The 21,888-nt window shown below is 40.3% G+C and overlaps 1 protein-coding gene across 4 annotated transcripts in view; it reads right to left on the reverse strand.

Annotated features, from left to right (window-relative positions):
* Window positions 1-21,888, reverse strand: part of ASB7 (ankyrin repeat and SOCS box containing 7) — a 44,961-nt gene that overhangs the window by 7,857 nt on the left and 15,216 nt on the right. For 3 of the 4 annotated variants that reach the window (XM_039491003.1, XM_039491004.1, XM_039491002.1), the window contains exons 4-5: window positions 20,797-21,057; window positions 13,128-13,733 (exon numbers count right to left, since the gene is read on the reverse strand). In XM_039491003.1, coding sequence (XP_039346937.1) covers window positions 13,128-13,733; window positions 20,797-21,007 — 817 coding nt within the window. In that variant the 5' untranslated portion in view covers window positions 21,008-21,057. Of the gene's footprint in view, window positions 1-533; window positions 1,091-13,127; window positions 13,734-20,796; window positions 21,058-21,888 lie in introns of all 4 variants that reach the window. The other variant, XR_005585387.1, reaches the window with a different exon arrangement.

Here is a 21,888-nt window from a genome sequence, read left to right on the forward strand (position 1 = left end):
AACATGGTGACTTTGGGCTGGGTGGGGTTTGGCATTCAGATAGGGCAAAGGGTCTTGGTGGTTATTTAAGGGGATCAGTGCAGGTGACTAGGGTCAATATTCTGCTACCTTTTTCCCACAGGCATGCGTCATTGAAGCCAATATCTCACTCCTGAGGATGAGCAGGAAGGCAAGGGTGCGGCTTCAGACCCGGTCCCTGTGCCGCTTTGGTCCCAGCACAAGTGACTGCCAAGTGACGAGGGAAAGTTTCCTACAATAGGTGAAGGAACAAAGCAGCTCTGCCAATGAACCTTTGGCACAGGATTGGTGAGTACCTCCAGGAAAGTTTCCTAGAGTTCTCTCTGGAGGATTCCCGTGAAATCTTGGTGTGCATTTACACACTGTTCCACTGCACAAGGGAATGTGGAGCACGCTCACTCAAACACAGCTAGTCTTGTACACATCTATCCCTTCACCCACTTCTAGAACATACAGAACAAAGGACAGCTCTACCTCATATAACCAAGCAGCATCAACTCAAAAAGATCACTTACCGGGCTCTTCTCTCGTGCATGCCAGAGACGGACTGCTGGGACTGGCTAGAGGTCCAGAGTGGAAAAGAGGTCCCGACACGCCACGCCACTGGACGAACCTGCCGTGTGCTCCACGTTGTCCTCCAACTTGACCTCCTTGTCCACGACTTCATCCTTGGGGTTAGGTCCACTATCCACTGCCTCCACAGGGCCTCCCTCCTATTCACAGGGCTCTGGGAGGTGGAGGTGGGGGTCACCACCACAGACGACATCCAGCTCCTTATAGAAGCGGCAGGTCTTCAGCGCAGCACCAGAGAGACCATTTGCCTCCTGGTATGCCTGCCTCAACTCCTTTATCTTCGCACGGCACTGCTGCGTGTCCCATTTCTAGCCTTATCCAACAAGCCACGAGAAATCTGCCTGTAGGTATCGAAGTTCCTAGGGCTGGAGCAGAGCTGGGACTACACAGCCTCTTCTCCCTGTAGTGCCAGCAGATCCAACAACTCGGGTGTTCTCCAAACAGGGGAGAGTTGCTGCGAGGAGCTGCCACAGTCAGCTGGGAAGATGTGATGCAAGTTCTCCATGCCGAGAAAACAGGAAGAAGTGGAATTTCAAAATATTACCAGGCCTTTAAAAAAGAGAGAGGCGGAAAGGGCAGCAAAGTTCAAACTGCTGACCAGAGCGGTCAGAATGGGCATTGTGGGACACCTCCTGGAGGCCATTTACAGCGACATAACCAAGCACGGTGTCTACACCGACACTTTGTCAGTATAACTTTGCTGCAAAAAACTATGCCTCTCATCAAGGTGATTTTATTTTGTTGGCAAAGCAGGAGAGTTTTGTTGGCAGAAGGAGCATTGTAGTGTGTACACCTCCACTGTTTTGTCGGCAAAACCTGACTTTTGTTGACAAAATTGTGTAGCATAGACAAGGGTACGCAATTGACATAAGTTCACTTGCATTCTACAGTCCTCTTGTTAAAAGTGATAGTCAACTTCTGTATACATTATTTACCTTCTATTATTAGAAGACCCAACCTCTGTATAACGGGATATGTTATTTCTGTTTTTTCTGGTTTACTCTGTCCATACTTCAGCACTTCCTATGCAGAGAGTTTCACCCTTTTGTCTGGGTGCATTTTTCACACAAAAGGATGAAGAGGCACATTTACAATTGAATTTTGTCTTTTTAAGAACAAAAATCAGCAGGAGAAGTAAAGTCTGGCAGGTATAGTACTAGAAACTAAGTTAAGCTCATTTTGAAGTTACTAGATTTGAAGTAAGCTCCAAAGTCTTTTTCTTTCATGCCAGCAATACTATTTCTAGGACACAACATCACGGTAGTTAAATGCTAATTTTAAAAAATATATAATATTTCAGCCGTGATGCTGTGGTTCTCATTACAGATCACTGATGACTTAGCTACATAACAGAAATTTTCTATTGGATAATATATATGAGAGAAGTTATACAGCTCACATACTTAAGCTTCAGAGTGTGAGGAAACCTGAGACCAAGCATGGGAAGTTTCATACTCCAAAAGAAAAGCTTCTGATAAATTTATCAACGAATGAAACAAAACGAAATGAAATGGAAGCATCTTCTAAACTTTAACTAGAAACAACAGTGTTTGCTGCTAGCGAACACTATGATATTCCATGTGTGAATTAGTGCACACAAGAACACAGCTATGAGCCAATGATTTCTGGTTTCAGAATCACATTAACATCCTGTGATCTATTTGAGTAAAACAGAACAGACAATGTAAAATAGCCAGAAGAAATTGGCCAGCAGCTAAATTTAGGGAGTTACTAGAGACCCGATTATCAAAAGTTTGACATTTCCCCCTGATAAGCCTAAGAATATTTCCTGGGAATGTGTTAACAAAGGACATTTCCAATGTTAAGCACCAGTTGCTATAGCTAGTGGCTGTTAGTGTCTTAGGTCATGCCTTGCAATCCAGGGTTATTAATGCATTTGTGATTTATTAGAAACGGTGTCTAGAGCACTTACTCATTCTTGGTTGCATCTGAATGAAAAAGAAAAAAATTTAAGGATTATAGACCAACATCAGTGAACCTTAGTTTGGCAAATGTAAAATGTTATTAGTAACTTGGCAAAGCAAGACAGGTTAAGTGATGAATAAAGTTCTGACTAAAAATGATTAGGAGAGAACAAGCAGGGAGAATTTGCTGCATCATGACTTTGGAAGGATATTTAGGCTAATAAGATTTTTAAAGAAGTAGAACAGAAAAGAACAAACAAAGAGTAGAAGGACTTTCAAACCAGCAACCTGACTCATGGATGGCAATGAGATACAAACTAGTTCTGTAGACAGTAAATACCACTTAAAGAAATTCCTTGGCCATTCCCAAACAGCCATCTATTTTGCTGCAAATTTTATTTTGGAGTTGTTCTTTTATTGTTATATCTGTGTTATTACAGTTATGATCAAGCCAGTGAACGCTCATTGTTCTAGGGGGGGCTCAAGATTTGGTAAAACATCCACAAGTAAATCAGCTATTTTTATAGATGGCTGTTTTGTGTCTTATAATAAAGACCACAATAATTAGAAGTGGGCAGAACTACTAATCTGTTCTTATAGCTGACATTTCATCTGGTCTCTTCTCTCCAAAGCAATCCATCAATATCAGATGATGCTTCAGAGGAAAGTAGAAATTCCCCATAATCCATTTATTTGTGCAATACTCCACTCATCCTAGACAAATTTCTTCCTATGACATCACTGATTATTTTACAGTCTAAACTATGGAGTACTGATGGCTCTGTGATTTATCCCTCTTAGTGGGACAGATTTTTGTTCTTATAAAACGTGTAACATTTTTCTCTAAGTTAGATGCCTCAATTGCTTGCAAAGCAAGTTCCAGTGGTTTATTATGTTGATTAAAATTATTTATTTAGAAAAACATTGTTCATCTTTAGAGTGGTCTCTTCTTGTACTAAGAATTGCTTGTATTTTGAATACAAACACATTCCTCCCATTTTATCCTCAATTTCCATTCACTCCTCCGCCTTCTTTTTAAATAAAATAAATAAATAAAAATTCTACAATTTTAGTTGAGGATATTGTTACATCTCAAACATGAGTGAGCTGCTTCCAAAATAACCAACTAGGGATTTAGAGGGTTGGCTCCTGAAGTTGGGAGTGAGGGGTATAGTTCAATACATTCTACAATACTTTGACATCAGACACTTTTTTACATAATATAAACTGAGGCCCAAATTTTAAAGAAAAACTTATAAATATTTCTCTAGCATCTCTATGCACTAGTTGGCAGAGTTGGAAGGGACAAGGTTAACAGTGAACTTTAAAGGTCTTTAAAAATATAGAGCAGAGGTTCCCAAATTTCATCTTTAAAATGCTGCAGTAGTCTATTTTCAAAACATTCCTGCCCATGATAAACCAGCCAACTTTCTTCTCCTCAAAATAGGTGGGTAAGGGCTGTAGAAATGGAAACACTGATGGCTCTAGAAAAAGGATACTCGCAAAGCTAATAACAACATAGTCCTCTCTCATAGTCAGTGATGTTCTTACTCAGATAACATGACCTGTCTGTCTTCCTTCCAGAATATGTGCATTCCAAGGACAGTGCACAATCTCTGTCCACCTAGTGCCTTAGTCAATGTAGCCACAAATCAATCAGCTGGCAAGAAAGCAATGGTCTGCACTATACTGGCACACTGGAAATTTTAAATCTCCCTCCCCATTGTTTCTGAAGGCGTGTATAAGCAGAAGTTGTCTCCTATCTAGCCAGTCTCTGCCTAAATTTTGATTTAATCATCAGTACCACAATCCAGTATTTGTGACAGTTTGTTCCCAGTGATCCAAGGCACCGAGATCAGAACATAAACAAACACATACCTTTGTAATCAGCAAAGATGCAAAAGGAGATGAAATATTCTGTATTGTAACAACAACAACGTGACAATGAGGGGGCTGTTTAATAACTCTTATTTCTCTATCTGGATCTGTCACTATCATGGGGGTGGTCTATCATAAATGGGGGGAAATTTCACCTGAAGTGTCTGCCTAGTTAGCACAGTCTACCTACTTAGCCTATCCATCGTGTTTACATGTGGAAATGATGGGATAGCTCATTCTTCAATAGCTCCCCATCTGGACATTATTCCAAAATTTTAAAAAATCACTTTTATTCTGGAATGGAATGTCCATGGGGGAACAATTCTGGAAGAGCTATTGCTAGGCAATTTCCCCATGTGGACAAGATCGTAGGAAAAAGAGAGGAGGCCCTTTCTAATAGTCACTGACGGCTTAGACTTAAGGTTTATTAAGACAATGCTAGAGTGAGTAGCTTTAATAGTTTTAGTCCACTCTCTTCGTGGAGTGCCAAAACTAGCTTGAAAAAGGAAACAGAGACCCAAAGCCACAGAGGACCTAGCCTGGCTAGGGGAATGCACGTTGGTTCTGTTCCTGTAATATAAGCTTTCCTCTTACCTAACTTAACTAAAAGCTAAGTGAAAAATTAGATGTGACTCAATATAAAATCCTTTTTTGCTAATGCTTTGTTCCAACTATTAAATAACAATATTTTGTTTCAAGACTGCTGTGGGTCACTATGACTGGTCACAAGTTCCTGAAACCTGCAGAATGGTAACTGGTTGGTGTACACGGAATAGCGTACCCAGGTCCTGGTTCTAAGAGTGGAAGAATCATGAGATTTCACCTCGAGACAGGAAAGGGCAAAGGCCGAACACTTGAGGTAGATGAACTCAAAGAGACCAAAAAGGGGGGGAAAAGGTGAACGGAGCCCATAACAGTGACTGACATTTTGGTATATAGAATACATTTTTATGTTTGTTTGGGAGTGGGTGGCTAAAGTAAAATGGGGCCCACTGATAGTGGATTATCTATTTTTGTTTCCCATCCGATTTGTTTAGCACAGAGCAGCAATCTATTATTAAATTTTCACAACTGTGAGAACAATCAGACACCATAGTTAAAAAAATGCCCAACGTCCTTTTTTAAAGGCCCATGAATTGTCCATTGACTAGCTCATATTCTAAGAGCATATCATCTTTTAATTCAAGAAAAGCTTAAGGAATTGAGCCTACCCTGAAGCATGTGCCCTCTTGCTTAGAAAACAAACCTACCATGCTAATACACACATTGCAGGAGCCCATTCTCTAAGGGCTGGTGTTCTTTGCCAGGCAGTTCAGACTATGGGGCAGGAACCTTTTAGATCGTGCTCACAGCATCCACACAAGGGAGTTACAGTGCAGCACTGTGGTACACGCTGCTAGTGTAAGACAAGCCCTAAGAAACATATTGACATGTTGCAGAAGAGGGAGCAGGAATGTGTAAAAAGGATCTAGTCACCTAACAAACAGCTCCTACTGAAGTGAATGGGAATCTTGCACTTTATTTCAGAGGCTTGATCCTGCTGTCACAGTTTAAGAAATGCAATATCTAGAATTCCAAACCTAAGCAGTAATAGTCAAATGACCAGGGAAGTCAAGTGACATAACAGGATTTGGTTTTGTACCATTGTTAATGCCACTATGAAGATTTTGCTGGCCTAAAACAAATCAAATCGGTATGACTAGTATGAATATCAAACATAACAATCATATACTCGGAGACTATTTCTCCTGCCCCTCGAATGGAACAGTTGCATAGTTTGTGGCTACCAGTACAATAGTGCACTGTGAAACTGAACGGATTCCTCTCCCCCCAGTAACTAGTGCCATAGGACAAGGCTAGCATTGTACCCCTATTTAACTGTATGCAATACAAGCTAGTTTAAAAGCTCCAGTTTAATTTAAAATCAGTGATGACCATACCTCTGCTATGAGACATCCACAATAAGCATATTTTCAAACTGCACTAAAAACCAAAATTCCAAGAAAATTGGGGGTTTTAGATTAGTCATGCAGATATTCATCAAAGTTCAGTATTTCTGGCATAGCAAATATGTAGCAAAGGGTACCTTTGGCTTGAAAATTTGCATATGGAAGTAAAAATAATCAGCCAACTCTCTGAAATGAAGTACGGTGTATAATAAGATTTTTAAGATTAACAACATTGGGATTTTAGTACTCTGAACTACACACATCAGAATTTACTTCTTGTTTGTAATATAATCAGTAATTTGACTGCTATGTAGTCTTTATTAAATCATATGTAGTGCTGGTGTTTTCACCAAAAATAGCTCCAGTATCATGCTGCTTACATATGTTCCCTTTCATATTTCTTATTAGGAGAAGATATAATGATGAAAAAAGTGTTCTGAAAAAATAATAAGTACTTGATAAAACAGTGCTAGTGGACCATCTCACAGTTTGAATACCTGACATTTTACTGTGTGCTACACCTTTTACCATTACCTTTACTTTAAAGCACAGAAATAGGTATATCAAGATTTTTGTTTGCACAAAGGGATCTTCAAACTGCTATGCTGAGATAGCAAAGATTCAGAAGAATTAAATGAACAAAAAAATCCCAGTTACAGGCTAAAAGCTGAATTGTTGGGTATATTTTCAAAGCATTGTGCCATTTTTAGCCAGCCAACTCTGACTATGACGACAGTCACACTGCTAAAATGCTGTGGAGAGCTTTGAAAATTTACTCTCTTTGTTTTTCTCAATTGAAAGAAGGTGGGTTGTGTCAATTCCTTGAAAAGGTGATTTGATCTATCTTCAATATGCTACATAAAAGAACCAAACATTGTTTGAAGAACATACTGGTCTTTGAACAGTTGTTACTAGTGAGAAGAGGAAAGTATCGTGGAACTTGTGTAAGATTTTATTTATTTAACAGGGCCAACGATAAAATAACTGATTCATACAGCCTTAACACAAAGCAAAACCCAGGCTCTCAAAACAGAGCCCATTTATCAGTGTGAGATTACCACCAGCACCTACTGGGGCAATAAATTTTCACAATTTCAGTAAGTTTCATGCATGTTACCATGCACATATAAATGAAGATTAACGTTGATCTTAATGAGACTTCTTCCAATTGATTCCTATTTGTTTTAAGTGTTGTTACTGAGTAAGGTTGCAACAGAATTTTACACTGTGAAATTACTATAATCAGAGGAGTTTAAACTATACAATCAGAAAACGGTCAAAATTTAAATTTTTTTTGCCTAAATTATAGCAAAAAAATAAATAAATGTAGTTTTACTTATACTGTCTCTCAGCAGGGAGTTTCTATAGCTTCTTTGTAGGGGTCTCTATCTTTAAAATTTCATCCATGCCTACAATGCTGTAAACATTTTCTAAAGCATACAATTTGAAATCCTTTGTTAAAGCTAATATTAGCCTTGTCCTTTTGAAAATATAAAACAACTGATCTTAATACAACTGAATTAGTATTTCACCTAACCACTGATTGGCAATCCAGGATTAACGAGGCAGATAAACCTCTACCTCGATATAATGCAACCCGATATAACATTAATTCGGACATAATGCGGTAAAGCAGTGCTCCGGGGAGGGCAGGGCTGCGCACTCCGGTGGATCAAAGCAAGTTCGATACAACGCGGTTTCACTTATAATGCGGTAAGATTTTTTGGCTCCCGAGGACAGCGTTATATCCAGATTGGGAAACCAAGGCAAAACTTCCAACTTCATGCTTAGACTAATCTGCCCTTCCAATATGTAAAGGAACCCAAGAGAAAGGGAAGTTAAATGTCTGACCCCCACCTCTCACTGGAAAGCACAGGAGAGACATTTCCTCAGGGAAACACAGACAAATCAGGTCTTTCTTGTAGATCTAATTCTAAGATTGGAGATGTATTTACAGGCTTGGTCTCTTGTCTGTTCTCCATTATAGGGAGCTATAGGCTCTCTGTAGTAAGACCATTGGTACCAGTGTTCTGACACCAGTTTAGGGGGAAAAAAGTTCAATGCAACAAGCCCACAAGAGCCAACAAAGCAGGGTGGATATAAATCAATGATTTTAAAAAAATCGGATTTTTTTGATAAATTTTTTCCTCAAAAAACATTTTATCTAAAGATACATTATAGCTCAAATATATCTCATCATGGAATAGGGATGATAAATTCTAATTCTATAGTATGAGACAATATATTCATATAATATTTAAGAAAAGGTTTGTAAATGAGTTCCAATAGTTCATGGATCAGGAACCCAATCTTATGGGGCTTCACAGGCTTCTGGATAGTTTATTTAGGTTAATCTTTCTATCTCCCCATGGGACTCAGTGCTCAGTCTAGAAGATACTATCAGAGATGCTTAGTTTTGCAGTTCTCTAACTGTGGATTTGTGTCTCCAGAGGTAACATGCTTGTTAGCAGCAAAAATGTTTTTAAATAAATAAATTATATATAGAGGTGAGAAATAACAGACCTCAACCCTACTGTCCCTTTTCAAATTTGTGTACAAAGAGTCAATCCCTTACTTCTCTCTAAAAGTGCAAAGTTCAAAAAGTTCAATGAACAGAAGATTGTTGGGGGCGGAATAGATCTGGACAAGGAGAAGAAGTCTGGAGATAAATGTGAGAAGTGAGGGACATACGCTTGTTTTGTTAAAATATTATGTTTGCTATTGAAGAAAAAAATCCAGAATACTTAACTTTGTTGTTTTAGTTAAATAAAACAATTTAATGTCTGTCTGGTGATGTTCTCCTCCTAATACAGCATGGCAAGAAAATCCTCCAAATATTAATGATTAACCTGTTGAATTGGAGATAGTTCACCTCCCAATTTACCTTTGGTAAATGAAATAACCAAACAATCATTCATTTTCTGATATAGCTATAAAACTAATCTGAAAAGTTTTCAAAATAAATCACTGTTTAAAAATATATAGTGTGTACCTTCTAAAAATGAAACCTACATCTATCTCTGAGTTGTGAAGAATATGTATTAAGGTTATAACAACTAACAAAAATGCACCTTTATGTAAAAAACCATGATTAAATCGAGTCTTCCTGACTAGTGATTTAAATCAATTTGATTGAACTCAAATCCACTATGCAGCAAAGACAGAAATATACTATATTTCTTCAAGATGCATAAGTATTTTCAATACTGTGGCTTATGCCTAGACTGGAAAACAGATGGTAGCTATCTAAAGTGTGTATGTAGTTCCTTGATTTTGAAAGTACATATTAAAAATATTGGCTTAATGCCCTTTACAAATTAACTCACAATTTATAAAACTTTGCCTTCCAGTGGTGGCTCCCATAGTTAAAACAGAGACTTATGACTGATCTAAGACATTCATTCAGATCACTGGGTACATATAAAAAATACATCAAAGCTATACATTAAAAAATTGGACTAACATCCAAACAAAACCTAAATGCCTTGCAAGCTCCAAATCTAAGACTCTAAAACACTTTACTCTGCTACTGAATGAGATGGCAAAAATTCAAATTGTCCACTACTAGAAATACATGTTTCAGCATCCTAACAATAGCTGATGCGGTGGAGGCAAAGACATTTTCTCATGCAGTGCCATGGTGTGAGACTTCAAAAATTCTGTATGTAACCTTCTGTCTCACCTGAAGAAGAGCTCTGTGTGGCTTGAAACCTTGTCCCTCTCACCAACAGAAGTTGGCCTGAAGAAAGACATTACCTCACCCACCTTGACACTCTAATATCCTGGGTCCGACATGGCTACAACTACACTGCATACATGACCTGACTGGGGACATCTGCCACCAGACTACTAGCTGACTCTCTACATGCTTTATCTGCCCCAGGTCATCTGCATACAAAGGAAAATTATAAAAACAAAACATGGGGCATTTAGGAGACACCACACTGAAAATAAATGACATAAGATCATTAGCGTTCTACAACAGTGGTCTGTTAGCAATATGTTGATCTGTCTCAGAAGTAGGAAGTCAAAAGGTGTTTAAAAAAGGCCCTTTGACTCAAGAGATGTGTATCCTGAGTGCAAAACAAAGGAAGATGTGGTCCTGGATAGAGGTCCAACCTCCATTCTGCCCACTTCCAAAGCTAAAGCAAAAAACAGTTCAAGAGTATGGCCAGCTATGTGTGGTGACACAGCAACACCTGAGTTAACCCAGATGATTTACCCACATTGACAATGAAGTCACCCAGAGCAATCAGATCAGCTCTCAATTAGGGATTCTGCTATGAAACAGGGCACCCTCTCTACTAAGTCCAAAGTAACACCTTCCCTGGACTCTCAATAGATGGATGTGCTATCAGATTAATTTTTGAGTCGGTGACCACTTTTTGAAGTAAAATTCAATTAGCACAGCCACACTTCTCAGTTTATGTTCAACCAAATGCCCAACTGCAGTGCTAACAAACATCCTACAATGTCATCCTACCAGGATTATCACTACAAATGCAAATTTAGGAGCCTCATCCACGACCAACTCAAAGATGGCTGTAACTACCTCTGATGTGTAGGTCATTGTCACACTACCCTCCTCCCACAAGGGCAGAATCAGGAGATGGCCAGTGAGACAGCAATTTCAAACTTGGTCTCCATCTTGCAACTGATTTAGTCCTGCCTTGTTTCCCGTTGCTTAACTCAACAGAGGCTGAGTAACCAGAGATCTTGCAACCAATCCTACTTTCTCTTCCATTTTAAACCTTCATCATTCTAGTTTATATAATGACACAACTCTCGCAGATATCCTAAAGCAGCCACTGAAGAAGTGCTGCTGAGATGGGGTAGATGGATGCTAGAAAAAAAGACCTGCACCCACCCCAAGCAGACATATCAAGACCATTTATAATCTCTCAGGTTAGGCTGAAGCCCATGGGGGAAAAAAAAAACAAAAAAAAAAACCAACCAACATGAAACCCTCTCCAGAATACAATCAGAACGCTACCAGTCTCTTTACATCCATCCCCGTTAAGAAGCTCCACTTCCCATAATTCCCACCCCAGTTCACACAAGCTTCAACCCCATTTGGCTTAGCAGGACACATTGATATTAGAACTATATATATATTTTTAATATAATATATGTGCTTAGCTCTTCAGAACAATGATAACAGTGCTGTGTAAAGAAGAGACACTAATTTTAAATGAAATGTTCTAAAGTACTTTGAAAAGGCACAGCTGTACATAAGTGTTATTTTTGTACACACGAATGAATGTCCACTGCAGATGGAACAGTATTCTAAGTCTTGGTTTCTTAACTATTTGTGTGCATGTATTAACAAAGACAACTGCTACTTCTTAAAGCCATAAGAATACTTTTAGAGTTTCTGGGCATCTAAAAGATTTGGAATTACTTCTAACTTCTTTACTTAGAAGTCATTAATGGTACATTGTTAGAAGCTAGCAATTCCACTGCAGAATCTGCAACCTACAAACAAGTTACTTAAGTTTTCAGATTTTTGATGAAGCCTCAGATATTAGGGACACACTTCAAAGGATTAGAATATGCTTCACTCTTACCGTTACAGTTTACTAAGACTATGGAAAATTAGAAGATTGGATATTATTTTGTCCATAAATAACCCCAACAGTACAACTAAAATGGTGAGAAACGTTTCCAAAGACAGGCAACAAAGGCGGTAGAATTCTACTCTCGATAAAAAAAAGAAGTTCAATGAAATTAAAGTCTTTTCTCCCCTTGTTTTTCCTATTATCCAACCTCCACCTGTCCAAATACTGTATATATCAAGCTTTCAGATATATGAAGAATAGGTCTTTAGTGAACATAGTAATACAAGTCATACATAAAACTAGAAGTCCGATTCTGAATGCTTACGTGTATCTACAATTGCTAAATTTCATCTGATTCAGTGATTAAAAATTCAGTTTCTCTCTCGCACCTATACTGCATGTGGTCATGAACTTTCATTGTTTGAAAATGCAATATGCAAAAGTAAGAGAAGCTTTAAAAAAGCCACACACCAACTGTCCTATACTACTCTGATCCTGGGCACATGAGAAGCAGTCAGGCCCTCTTAATAATAATAATCCTGGATTATACCTTGTTACCTTATTAGCAATGCAGTTCTGGACCCTGAACATTTTCAGTGGCAGCATCCTCCTTATGAAGGAATTTTTTAAATAGGTCACTCCATTTCTAACCTCTTGCATAAAGTAGTCAAAAATCAAAAACTTTTTAGAACCGAGAGGGTACCTCAGTAAGTCTAGTGTTCCCAGATATCGAACAGGTACAGGCAGAAGAAAACAACTAGGCTCATGCTGCTGTCCAGGGAAGAGGTGTGGGAAGAGAAAGGGAAAACAAAAACAAAAAACAAAACAACAAAAACAACAGAAAAATTCCTCCTGCTCTGGTCCTAATGCCAGATGAGACAGTGAGCTGCAGAGTTTTTGCAGGATGTCAGACAAGCAAAGGATCCTAAGTGCAAGCATAACGTGGCTTCTTAAGGCCAGCTCTAATAAAACTGGATTTTATAGCCACATACAGATCTTTTGATGAATACTTCCAGACTCTCTCTCTCAAAGTTAATTTAAATATGGTGTCCTTAGTGTTAGCTCCTTTTCTGAGAAGGACAGTAAATGAGCTTCCCCCACCATCACCCCCAGGAACTTTCTAATGCATTTAACTAGCAGTGAGATGCTAAGATTAAATGTTTCCCTGAGGTTAAACCCCCAAAAATGACACTGTGTGCTTTGATTAACTTTTCTTACATACATACTTGTTACTTCTTGTAAGAAATCCAGACAGGGTCGGCTACTTCCAGAAATACTTATTGAAACAGCCAATGGGGTCTGTCCTTCATAGTTCCTTGTGTTAGTGTCTGCTCCATAATTATATAACATTTGTGCACAAAGCACATCATCTCTAAGAGCAGACAAGTGTAATGGTGTCTGTCCATCTTCTAAGCGGCCCAAGTTTGTATCCGCCCCTCTCTGAAGAAACATTCGGCAGTAAGAATGATTGCTTTTGATCACAGCGTATCGTAACAGGAAACCATTTTGAATGTCGATGTTGGCATTGTGATCCAGAAGGATTTTCACGCAGCTTGACCTCTCTCGGATAATGGCTAACTGAAGCGGTGTAGTACCTTTATCACTGAGCGGATCAACCTCAGCCTTGAACTCCAGCAGGAGTCTGACAAATGAGTCTCTGCCATAGTGGGCTGCTACATGGAGGGGAGTCCAACCATCATTGCTTTTTGCATTGATAATGTCACTTCTATATTCTGATTCCAACATCAAGCGTGCAATCCTTGCCCGGCCATGCATGGCAGCATAATGCAGAGCAGTGAAGCCTCCAATTAAGTCCTTAACTGTAGGATCAGCTAAAGTTAAAATACAAAACAAAGAAAAAAAGTTAGAGTACAAAAGACTGCAACCAAAAAAAAAATTAAATAAAAATCAAACGGCAGAATGTTACTCTTCAAGCAAATCCTGAAATAGTTTGACATGCTTCAAACTACTTCTTGCTTTTATAGACTATGGTCCAGATTTTTGAAAGTACTTAGGCATTACTTCACTTAGGAACCAAAATTGCCTAACTCCCTTTTGAAAATGAGATTTATAGACTCCTAAATCAGTTAGGTGTTGCAATGTTGAGTGCAGCAACGCCAAGATACATTTAAAAATCTGGGCCTAAGTTCTATTTTAAGGACGAGTCAAATGATTTATTTAGTTTAATAAAGATAATCAACAAGAAAAAAAATAAAGTTACGTTTAAACACATGCGTAGTTCTAGCACTTTTAAGCTAATTGTTCAAACTTCTTTGTCCAGCCAGTTCCTTTCTAGCTCTGTAATGTCATGCTTCTTTCTCTCTGTTTTATTTTCCCTTGTGCTGCTGCTTAGTCTTAAAAAGAAGCATGTGTAGCAACATCTGCTGTCCCAAATTACAGATGTTTTGTGGTCTGGCAAGATGGTGTTGTTTTTAGGGTGTAATACTGTATTAGGTAAAAAGTTTCTCTGCGGTCTGTAGGATTTCCAAAGCATGTAAGATATATGTTATTTCAGATCATCTTGATAAAAGTCTGTTTTTATAAGATGAGAAGTCTGTTCTGAATTTATAGTTTTACAAAAATTTAAGATTTTACAAGAATGTAAGCATCCCCTTATAGGGAGGGAAAAAAAAAAATCAGGAGATATGGCAGTGCTAAATTTGCAAGTGATTGGACAGTCCCGTCCCCCCAACCGCACGACCACCAACAGCACAGACATTCAGATAGCGTGTGTGTGCTCCCATATATTATAAAAATAAAAGAGAGAGAGAGAGAGAGAAAAAACAAAATAAATCAACCAGACCAAGTTACCTAATTCCACTCCTGGCCACAGACACACATCCCTTGCACCCCAAATGATTTTTCACAAGTCTTTCCTCACATGCACTTAACACCTTACTTTTAGCCAGCTAACCGGACTATGGAGCTTGTCCCACTACTATTCTTACCCAGCTGGCAAGGCAGGCAAAGGGTAATCTCCCTCCGTCTTCACCTATGTGCATCACTTCGTAATGTGCTCAACTTCTACCAGTCTACAGCTTGGAAACCTGAGTCCATTTTCTAACCCAAGTCTCCTGGTTTGTAAAGAGAGGTGCTGTCCACAGGGAAGACCAGACTTCATTTGACACGATCACATTATGCATTTCTACTGTGCAAAATCCTGACAGCCACATTGCTCAATTCTGACCCTTCACTCATTGCATTTTTCCCATCCCTACAGTGTTTGAAGAGGAAGGGGTGCAGACGAGGGTATGATGGAGTGACCTTTCTTCCAGAAGGTCAAAGGACAGAACACAGCTCCCTCTGGAGGCTGTCAACACCTCTTCCAATGTTGGGTGTTGTATGTGTTGCTCGGGATAAACACACTGGCTCCCCATCCCTTACCACACACACCGGCAACTGTGTGTCCTGCATCCTTTGCAGCATGGGGAGTACGATAACAAGCCCAATCTCAAATTCCAACCTACTGTGAAGGTACAAGTGGTGTTTGCAATATGATATGGCAGCAAGTTAGGTCAATGTAATGCTGGGTTAAATATACAGAGGAATCCAGTCAGAGAATGAAGAAGAAAAAGTTCTGCTTTATATGGGTCTCAAGTGCCCACACCTGGACTCAGTTACGGACATCACCTCACCAGAAATATTGACAATTAAGACAGAATTCAGAGGAGAGCAACAAAAGTGATGAAGGAGCTTGAGAGGTTTTTTTAAAAAAAAAAATAAAAACAGGAAAGATTAAGAGAGCCAAATAAGCATAGCATGGCTAAGCAATTAAAAACAGAGCAGTGTGGGGAACAATCCACAAAGGGTATTAAGGAACGGGAAGTATTATTGCCTGAGGTAAATAAAGGGGGTAACTTGACATAATGAGATGAAATTAAGGATAAGTTTAGATTATGTATCAGGACAAAATTCCTTACAGTGAGCTGTATTAGACAGTGGAATAGTCTCTCAACAGAAGCAGCAGAAGCCTGAGTACTTGAGAAGTTTAAAAATGAAACTGGTCAAAGATAACTGCAGGGAGCAGTCCTGTTTTGGCAGGAAGCAACTGGTATCTTTCCCAACCTGTTCTAAAATAGAGTCCACACCACGGTAGAGTCAAAAAAAACAAAGATATTAAAAATATCAATGATCAGCTGAAAAAATATTCTTCCCTGGATCAGCTGCTCCTAGACTTCCTAGCTCCAGACTGCTCAGCCAATATTCTAGATCCGTGGTTCTCAAAGCTGGTCCACCGCTTGTTCAGGGAAGTAATTTAATTGGATTGGAGGAAGAGGGGGGAAGAAACACTTACAAAAGGGTGGCCTTGTTTACCTGCTGCGTCCGCAAGTTTGGCCAGTCGTGGCTCCCACTGGCAGCGGCTCGCCACTCCAGGCCAATGGGGGCTGCGGGAAGCAGCGCAGGCCGAGGGATGTGCTGGCCGCCACCTCCTGCAGCCCCCATTGGCCTGGAGCAGCGAACCGCGGGAGCCGCGACCAGCCGAACCTGGAGACGCAGCAGGTAAACAAACCGGCCCGGCCTGCCAGGGGCTTTCCTTGAACAAGCGGCGGCCCTAGTTTGAGAACCACTGTTCTAGATCCTCTCTCAAATCACTCCCACTCCATTCTGTTTGATCCATTCTATCCATCAAGCCACCTGCTTAAAAACCCAACAGGTTATGGTGTACCTGTTACAGTAATGTAATAAGTCTATGCTATCTCTGTTTCTAGACTCACCTAGATTAGCACTAGCAGTGTTTTTGAATTAACACTACTGGCTCTCAAACAAGGCCACTCTTTTGTAAGTGTTTCTTCCCCCTCTACCTCCAATCCAATTAAATTACTCCGAATTATATAAAGGCCAACCAAGAAGTAGCAAACTATGTAAGAGATATCACTGGAAAAAGTGAAGGAATCCAATCAATTGTGTAAACAAGCCACACGACTGTTAAGCTTTCTGAAAGCCAATATGATGGACAGCACCATATGGTAATGATATTTTAATTCCCGTTAAGATTATGGGTTTTTACTGGACCACTGGTACCAATTTTCTACTCAATTAAGTAGTCAGATCGTTTAAAAAAACAAAACCGAAAAGACTGCCCATTATTGTTAAGAAAGTGCTTTGCTGCCATCTTGTGGACAAACTATTATGAGCTGCACATTGGGAGGATCAAAAGCACTCACTAAGGTTTTTTCCATTCCTACCATCCCACAATAAAATTAGCATTGTGAAATTGAAGTCAAATGTATAACCCTGTTCATTCTAGGTTTCTCTCTTTGCACTGTTCTCTTAAGTAACTGTCCAACTCGGGAGGGCAAGCTTTGCTGAAAGGCAACTGGTCATAAATCTGGAAGAATCTGTTTGAAGACTCCTTGTGATGTGTTTCCTCTTTCCCCTCCGTTCCCCCACCAAAAAGTCACAAGACTGTTACTAAGAGCACGTCTACACTTAAAATGCTGCAGTGGTGCTGCGTCACTGTAGCACTTCAGTGAAAATGCTACTATGCCGACAGAAAAGCTTCTCCGGTTGGCATAGCTATTCCACCTGCATGAGAAGCGGTTGCTACGTCGACAGGTAGCTATGTGTACTCCTGTTATTCCAGGCTTGCTTTGTTCCAGAGACTTACCCCTAGCCACAAGATTCAGAAATACTCATCACAGTGCTGCCTGCATATGATTTCCTAAGGCAATACGGGCACAAGGAAGCTTCAAGAAATGCACTAATCTTCATTCACAAAGATACATCAGTCTAGGTGAACAGTATTTCACACCTTTTAGTTTCTCCTAGATTCTGTAAGGTCTTACTAGATTTAGATATTGTGTAGTCAAATTTTCATAGAATAGAAACTCCTTTAGGTCATTTGCTACTCTGGATTTTCAGCAGTTTCTTAACAAATTCCTTTTGGTTTCAATGAGTCTTATCACCATTACTTTGGTACACATCACCAAACAATGTCCTTACTCGCCTAGTGTATTACTGGAATATAGAACGCTTAAGAGAATAACTGCTGTGCACCCTAAAGATCCTATGATTCAGAGGGCTGTGCATTAGCACAGCATAATTCTTCCCTTAATTTACTGCACACACAAGATGGCTTAGCATGAAATTTGGAAAGCACAAATATACCAGAGGGAAAAATTTTGCACTGGCTAAGAGGATGGATCAAATGACTTCTCTAATTTTCGATGATTCTGTGAACCATTCTGCCCCGCTCTCTTTTCTGTACTACTCCAGTGGGACCATTGCTCCTTGCTGCTTGGATTGCTCTTGCAGATTCCATTTGTCATCATGTTTTCATTATACTGAAAAAGCTGTTGGAAGACCCACAACTCTGAGGAATCCAAACTGTCTCTGAGCTATGCTTTCTCCACTCTCTGTGCAAACTAAGTCTCTCCACTGCTCTACCATGCCATCAAATTGCTAAGAAATACCTTGTAACTCTGGTATATTCTCTTTGCATTTGTCTGTTCCTTCTGCTGGTTTTATCCTTGTGTCTGGGCCAAAGGCCTGGCATGAATAAAGGAAAACACTAACATACAATTTACTTTAAAAACTCTATATACAACTAACACACTGATGAGCTTGCTGGCTTACTAGCTGATACAATAGTCAATCTACTTCTAGATGACCAACTCCCACACTGTTAGAGTCTCTTCCTCTTCAGGTGCCTAGTTACTCAACTTTCCAATTCCTCCGACTGCATTCTACACTGCTGCCAGCACTAGGCTATTTCATTATGGATAATTCTCACTTGGCAATAGATTTATTAAAAGCAATAAATAAAAAGGGGAAAATAGCAGCCAGTCAGTAGCATTTATAGGAAAATGGTTATAAGAGGATGTACTGAAAATGAAAAGACAAAAAGTTTACAGAGATTGTAAATCTGGAAAGAAAGTCAAATTTATAAGATTGAGAAGATTTTTATATCTCAAATCAACTACTTGAAGACTGGGAAATGCCAGATTGAGGGTTGCCCGTGCAACTTAAATTCTGACTCCTAAGTGTGGCATTTTCTAATTTTAAATTGCTTTACTTTGCAACCTCAATAACATTCTTTTAAATGTAGTTTTTATATGTAATATATATGTATGTGTCAAATAATGCAACACAAACTAGGGGCCTGATCTCATCCACTGTTACTCATGTGAGTAGTTTTTATTAATCAATCAGATGTTTCATGTGAGTTTCTATGGGATGGGAAGATAGTAAACATTTAGCTAACCATCGGTCTGATTTATGAACAGTGTTAGGGAGTTCAGGAGTTCCATCTAGCCTTTCTCTGCCAGAGAAAGTTTAATGGGGCAGCGCTCTGACTGGGGATGTGGCACACCCATCTCTCCCACTCTGTACATTGTTCAGTGCAAGGACAAGTTCAATCCACTGACCTCTAAAGTCTAGGAGTTTTGGTAAAAAACTAAAAGTAAGGAGTGCTTTCTGTCCTAAGTACTATGTACATTTGCTCTATTATTAGTGATGTGCTTTGCCTCAACTACCTTTAAGTGACTCAAAAAAAAAAAGTGCTTCCTTAAAAGGCTTCCATGTTTTGACAAAAGTCATTAGGAGTGATATTTATCTTAAACTTTACTTCTATTGATTCTCTCTTGTACGGTATATACTCAATCATAAGCCGGTTCATTTATAAGCCGATCCCCCCAAGATGGATAAGTAAAAATGGAAAATTTTTATAACCTGTTCATAAGCTGATCCTATAATTCAGGGGTCAGCAAACTTTGGCTCCTGGGTTTATTGGTTCATTTGGTTTATTTACCTCGAGAGTCTGCAGGCACGGAGGTAAACCCAAGTAAACAAAGTGTCCTGGTGCGCCAGCTGCTTTCCCTGACGGGCCAGGCAGCGACTGGTGGGGATTTTTGGGGGGGGGTGTGTGGAGAATCTGGGAGTCAGGACAGTAACCCCTGTGACCACCCCCCACATGACCCCACCCCTAGCCCGAGACTCCCACACTCTCCCCATCCCATCCCTTCCCACCTTATCTGAGGAGGGCCAGGGAAGGATGTCTCTGACCTGGCTGGAGCAGCTCCGGCAGGCCGGGCAGCGCGGCCGCAGCCTGCTCTGGTGGGCCAGACCAGGCGGCGCAGCCGCAGCATGTTCCAGCGGGCTGGGCTGGGCGGCATGGCCACAGCCTGCTCTGGTGGCATGGCCACAGCCTGCTCCAGGGGGCGGGGCCGAGCGGCACGACTGCAGCCTGCCAGCCCCGGAGCAGTGTGACCAGAAGTGGAGAGACTCTGGCCCCGCCTCTTCTCTTCTAGCTCTGCTGCCTCTTCTTGCTCCCTCTGTTGGCGGGAGGGGCTGTGTCCCACCTCTCCCTCTCTATACCCCTTCTCTGGTTCTTCCCTTTTTTTACTAAAAAAATTCAGCTTATGAACGAGTATATACGGTACTATACCAACCAATTGCTTGTCTTTGATATTTTACCCTTTCAAAGAGATAGTTACAAATATGGCCTTGTCTTCACTCTGAAAAACAGAGCATGCATAACTCAAATTAGCTAATTTGAGGTAAAATCCCAGTGAAGACAAGGCAGTTTATAATTTTCACATGAGTTATTAGTTAAAGTCTATGGGGAAGCCTAGTCTTTAGCATGACCTACTGACTCAAGTTAGAATTACAAACTGCCTTGTGTTCAGCACTTACTAGGATTTTATCTACAGTTTGCTAACTCAAATTAAGAGCACATCTCCCTTGTAGTGCAGACAAGGCCTACAAAAGGTGCCATAAATTCTCTCTTACTTTCTATCTAGCTCTTCCCTACTCACCTACTTTTATAACTGCTTATTCATTTTGATAATTGCTCCCTGGCAATTTTGAGAACTAGGGAACGGAGATAAAAGGCAAGACAGTTTGCCAGCTCATTCATGGAGCCAACCCAAGACCTTTTATTTCTGTGCAACTCACCTCCGTGTTCAAGAAACACACGAACACATCTCTCTTTCCCTCTTGCTGCAGAGAAATGAAGCAAGGTCCAGCCATTGGCATCTCGACCATTTGGAGAATAGCCCTGTTCCAACATCTTGCGCACAGTGTGAACATCCCCAGCAGCTACTGCAGCCTGAATCTGCAACTCTTCCTGTAGTTCAGGGTTCCTCCGACAGTGATGGTGTAACATCCTAGCTGAGTCTGCGTCTTACAAAAGTGTCATGCAGTCACACTATTCACCTTTAATCAACACAGAGCATACATAAATTAGAACGGGGATTGAAAAAGACAAGATGCTTTAAAAAAAAATGTCAAGAACACTTGTTAAAAATGACACCATGCAACAATTCTTACAGTACACACTCAAACTAAGACCATTATAATCACAGGATCAAAGACAGACACAAAGGCTAGGGAAGAGAGATAGCTGTAGGGTTTCTAATTTTTTCATCCCAACGGAAAGGGATACTTATATATTTTGGGATGCCTTTAACATTGTACAAAGTTCTTTTTACTGCAATGGCAGTGTATAAGAGTGAATAATCAACACTAAGTGAGGTTTAAAAAAAATCTCTTAATGACTAAACTTCACACGATGGTCAATGCCTGCAATTCTGGAGATACCATGCCAATTATACCTAAAGTCAGTTTTTCCCTACACAAGCGGCATCCCAAGTTTGGGAAAGCCCCTGGCAGGCCGGGCCAGTTTGTTTACCTGCCATGTCCGCAGGTCTGGCCAATTGCAACTCCCACAGTCCGCGGTCCACTGCTCCAGGCCAATGGGAGCTGCTGGAAGCGGCGGCCAGTATGTCCCTCGGCCCGTGCCACTTCCAGCAGCTCCCATTGGCCTGGAGCAGCGAACCGCAGCCAGTGGGAGCCGCGATCGGCCGGACCTGCAGACGTAGCAGGTAAACAAACCAGCCTGGCCCGCCAGGGGCTTTCCCTACACAAGCGGCATCCCAAGTTTGGGAAACATTGCCTAAAGTACTAGAACATATTAAGTACTTTATGGCACTGGCAGAGAAACAGACAAGATAATCTACTAGGTCTTTTTGTCTTTTTTCCGCCCAC

This window comes from Mauremys reevesii, linkage group 10, assembly GCF_016161935.1.
Source record: "Mauremys reevesii isolate NIE-2019 linkage group 10, ASM1616193v1, whole genome shotgun sequence".
In the NCBI taxonomy this organism is placed as follows: Eukaryota; Metazoa; Chordata; order Testudines; family Geoemydidae; genus Mauremys; species Mauremys reevesii.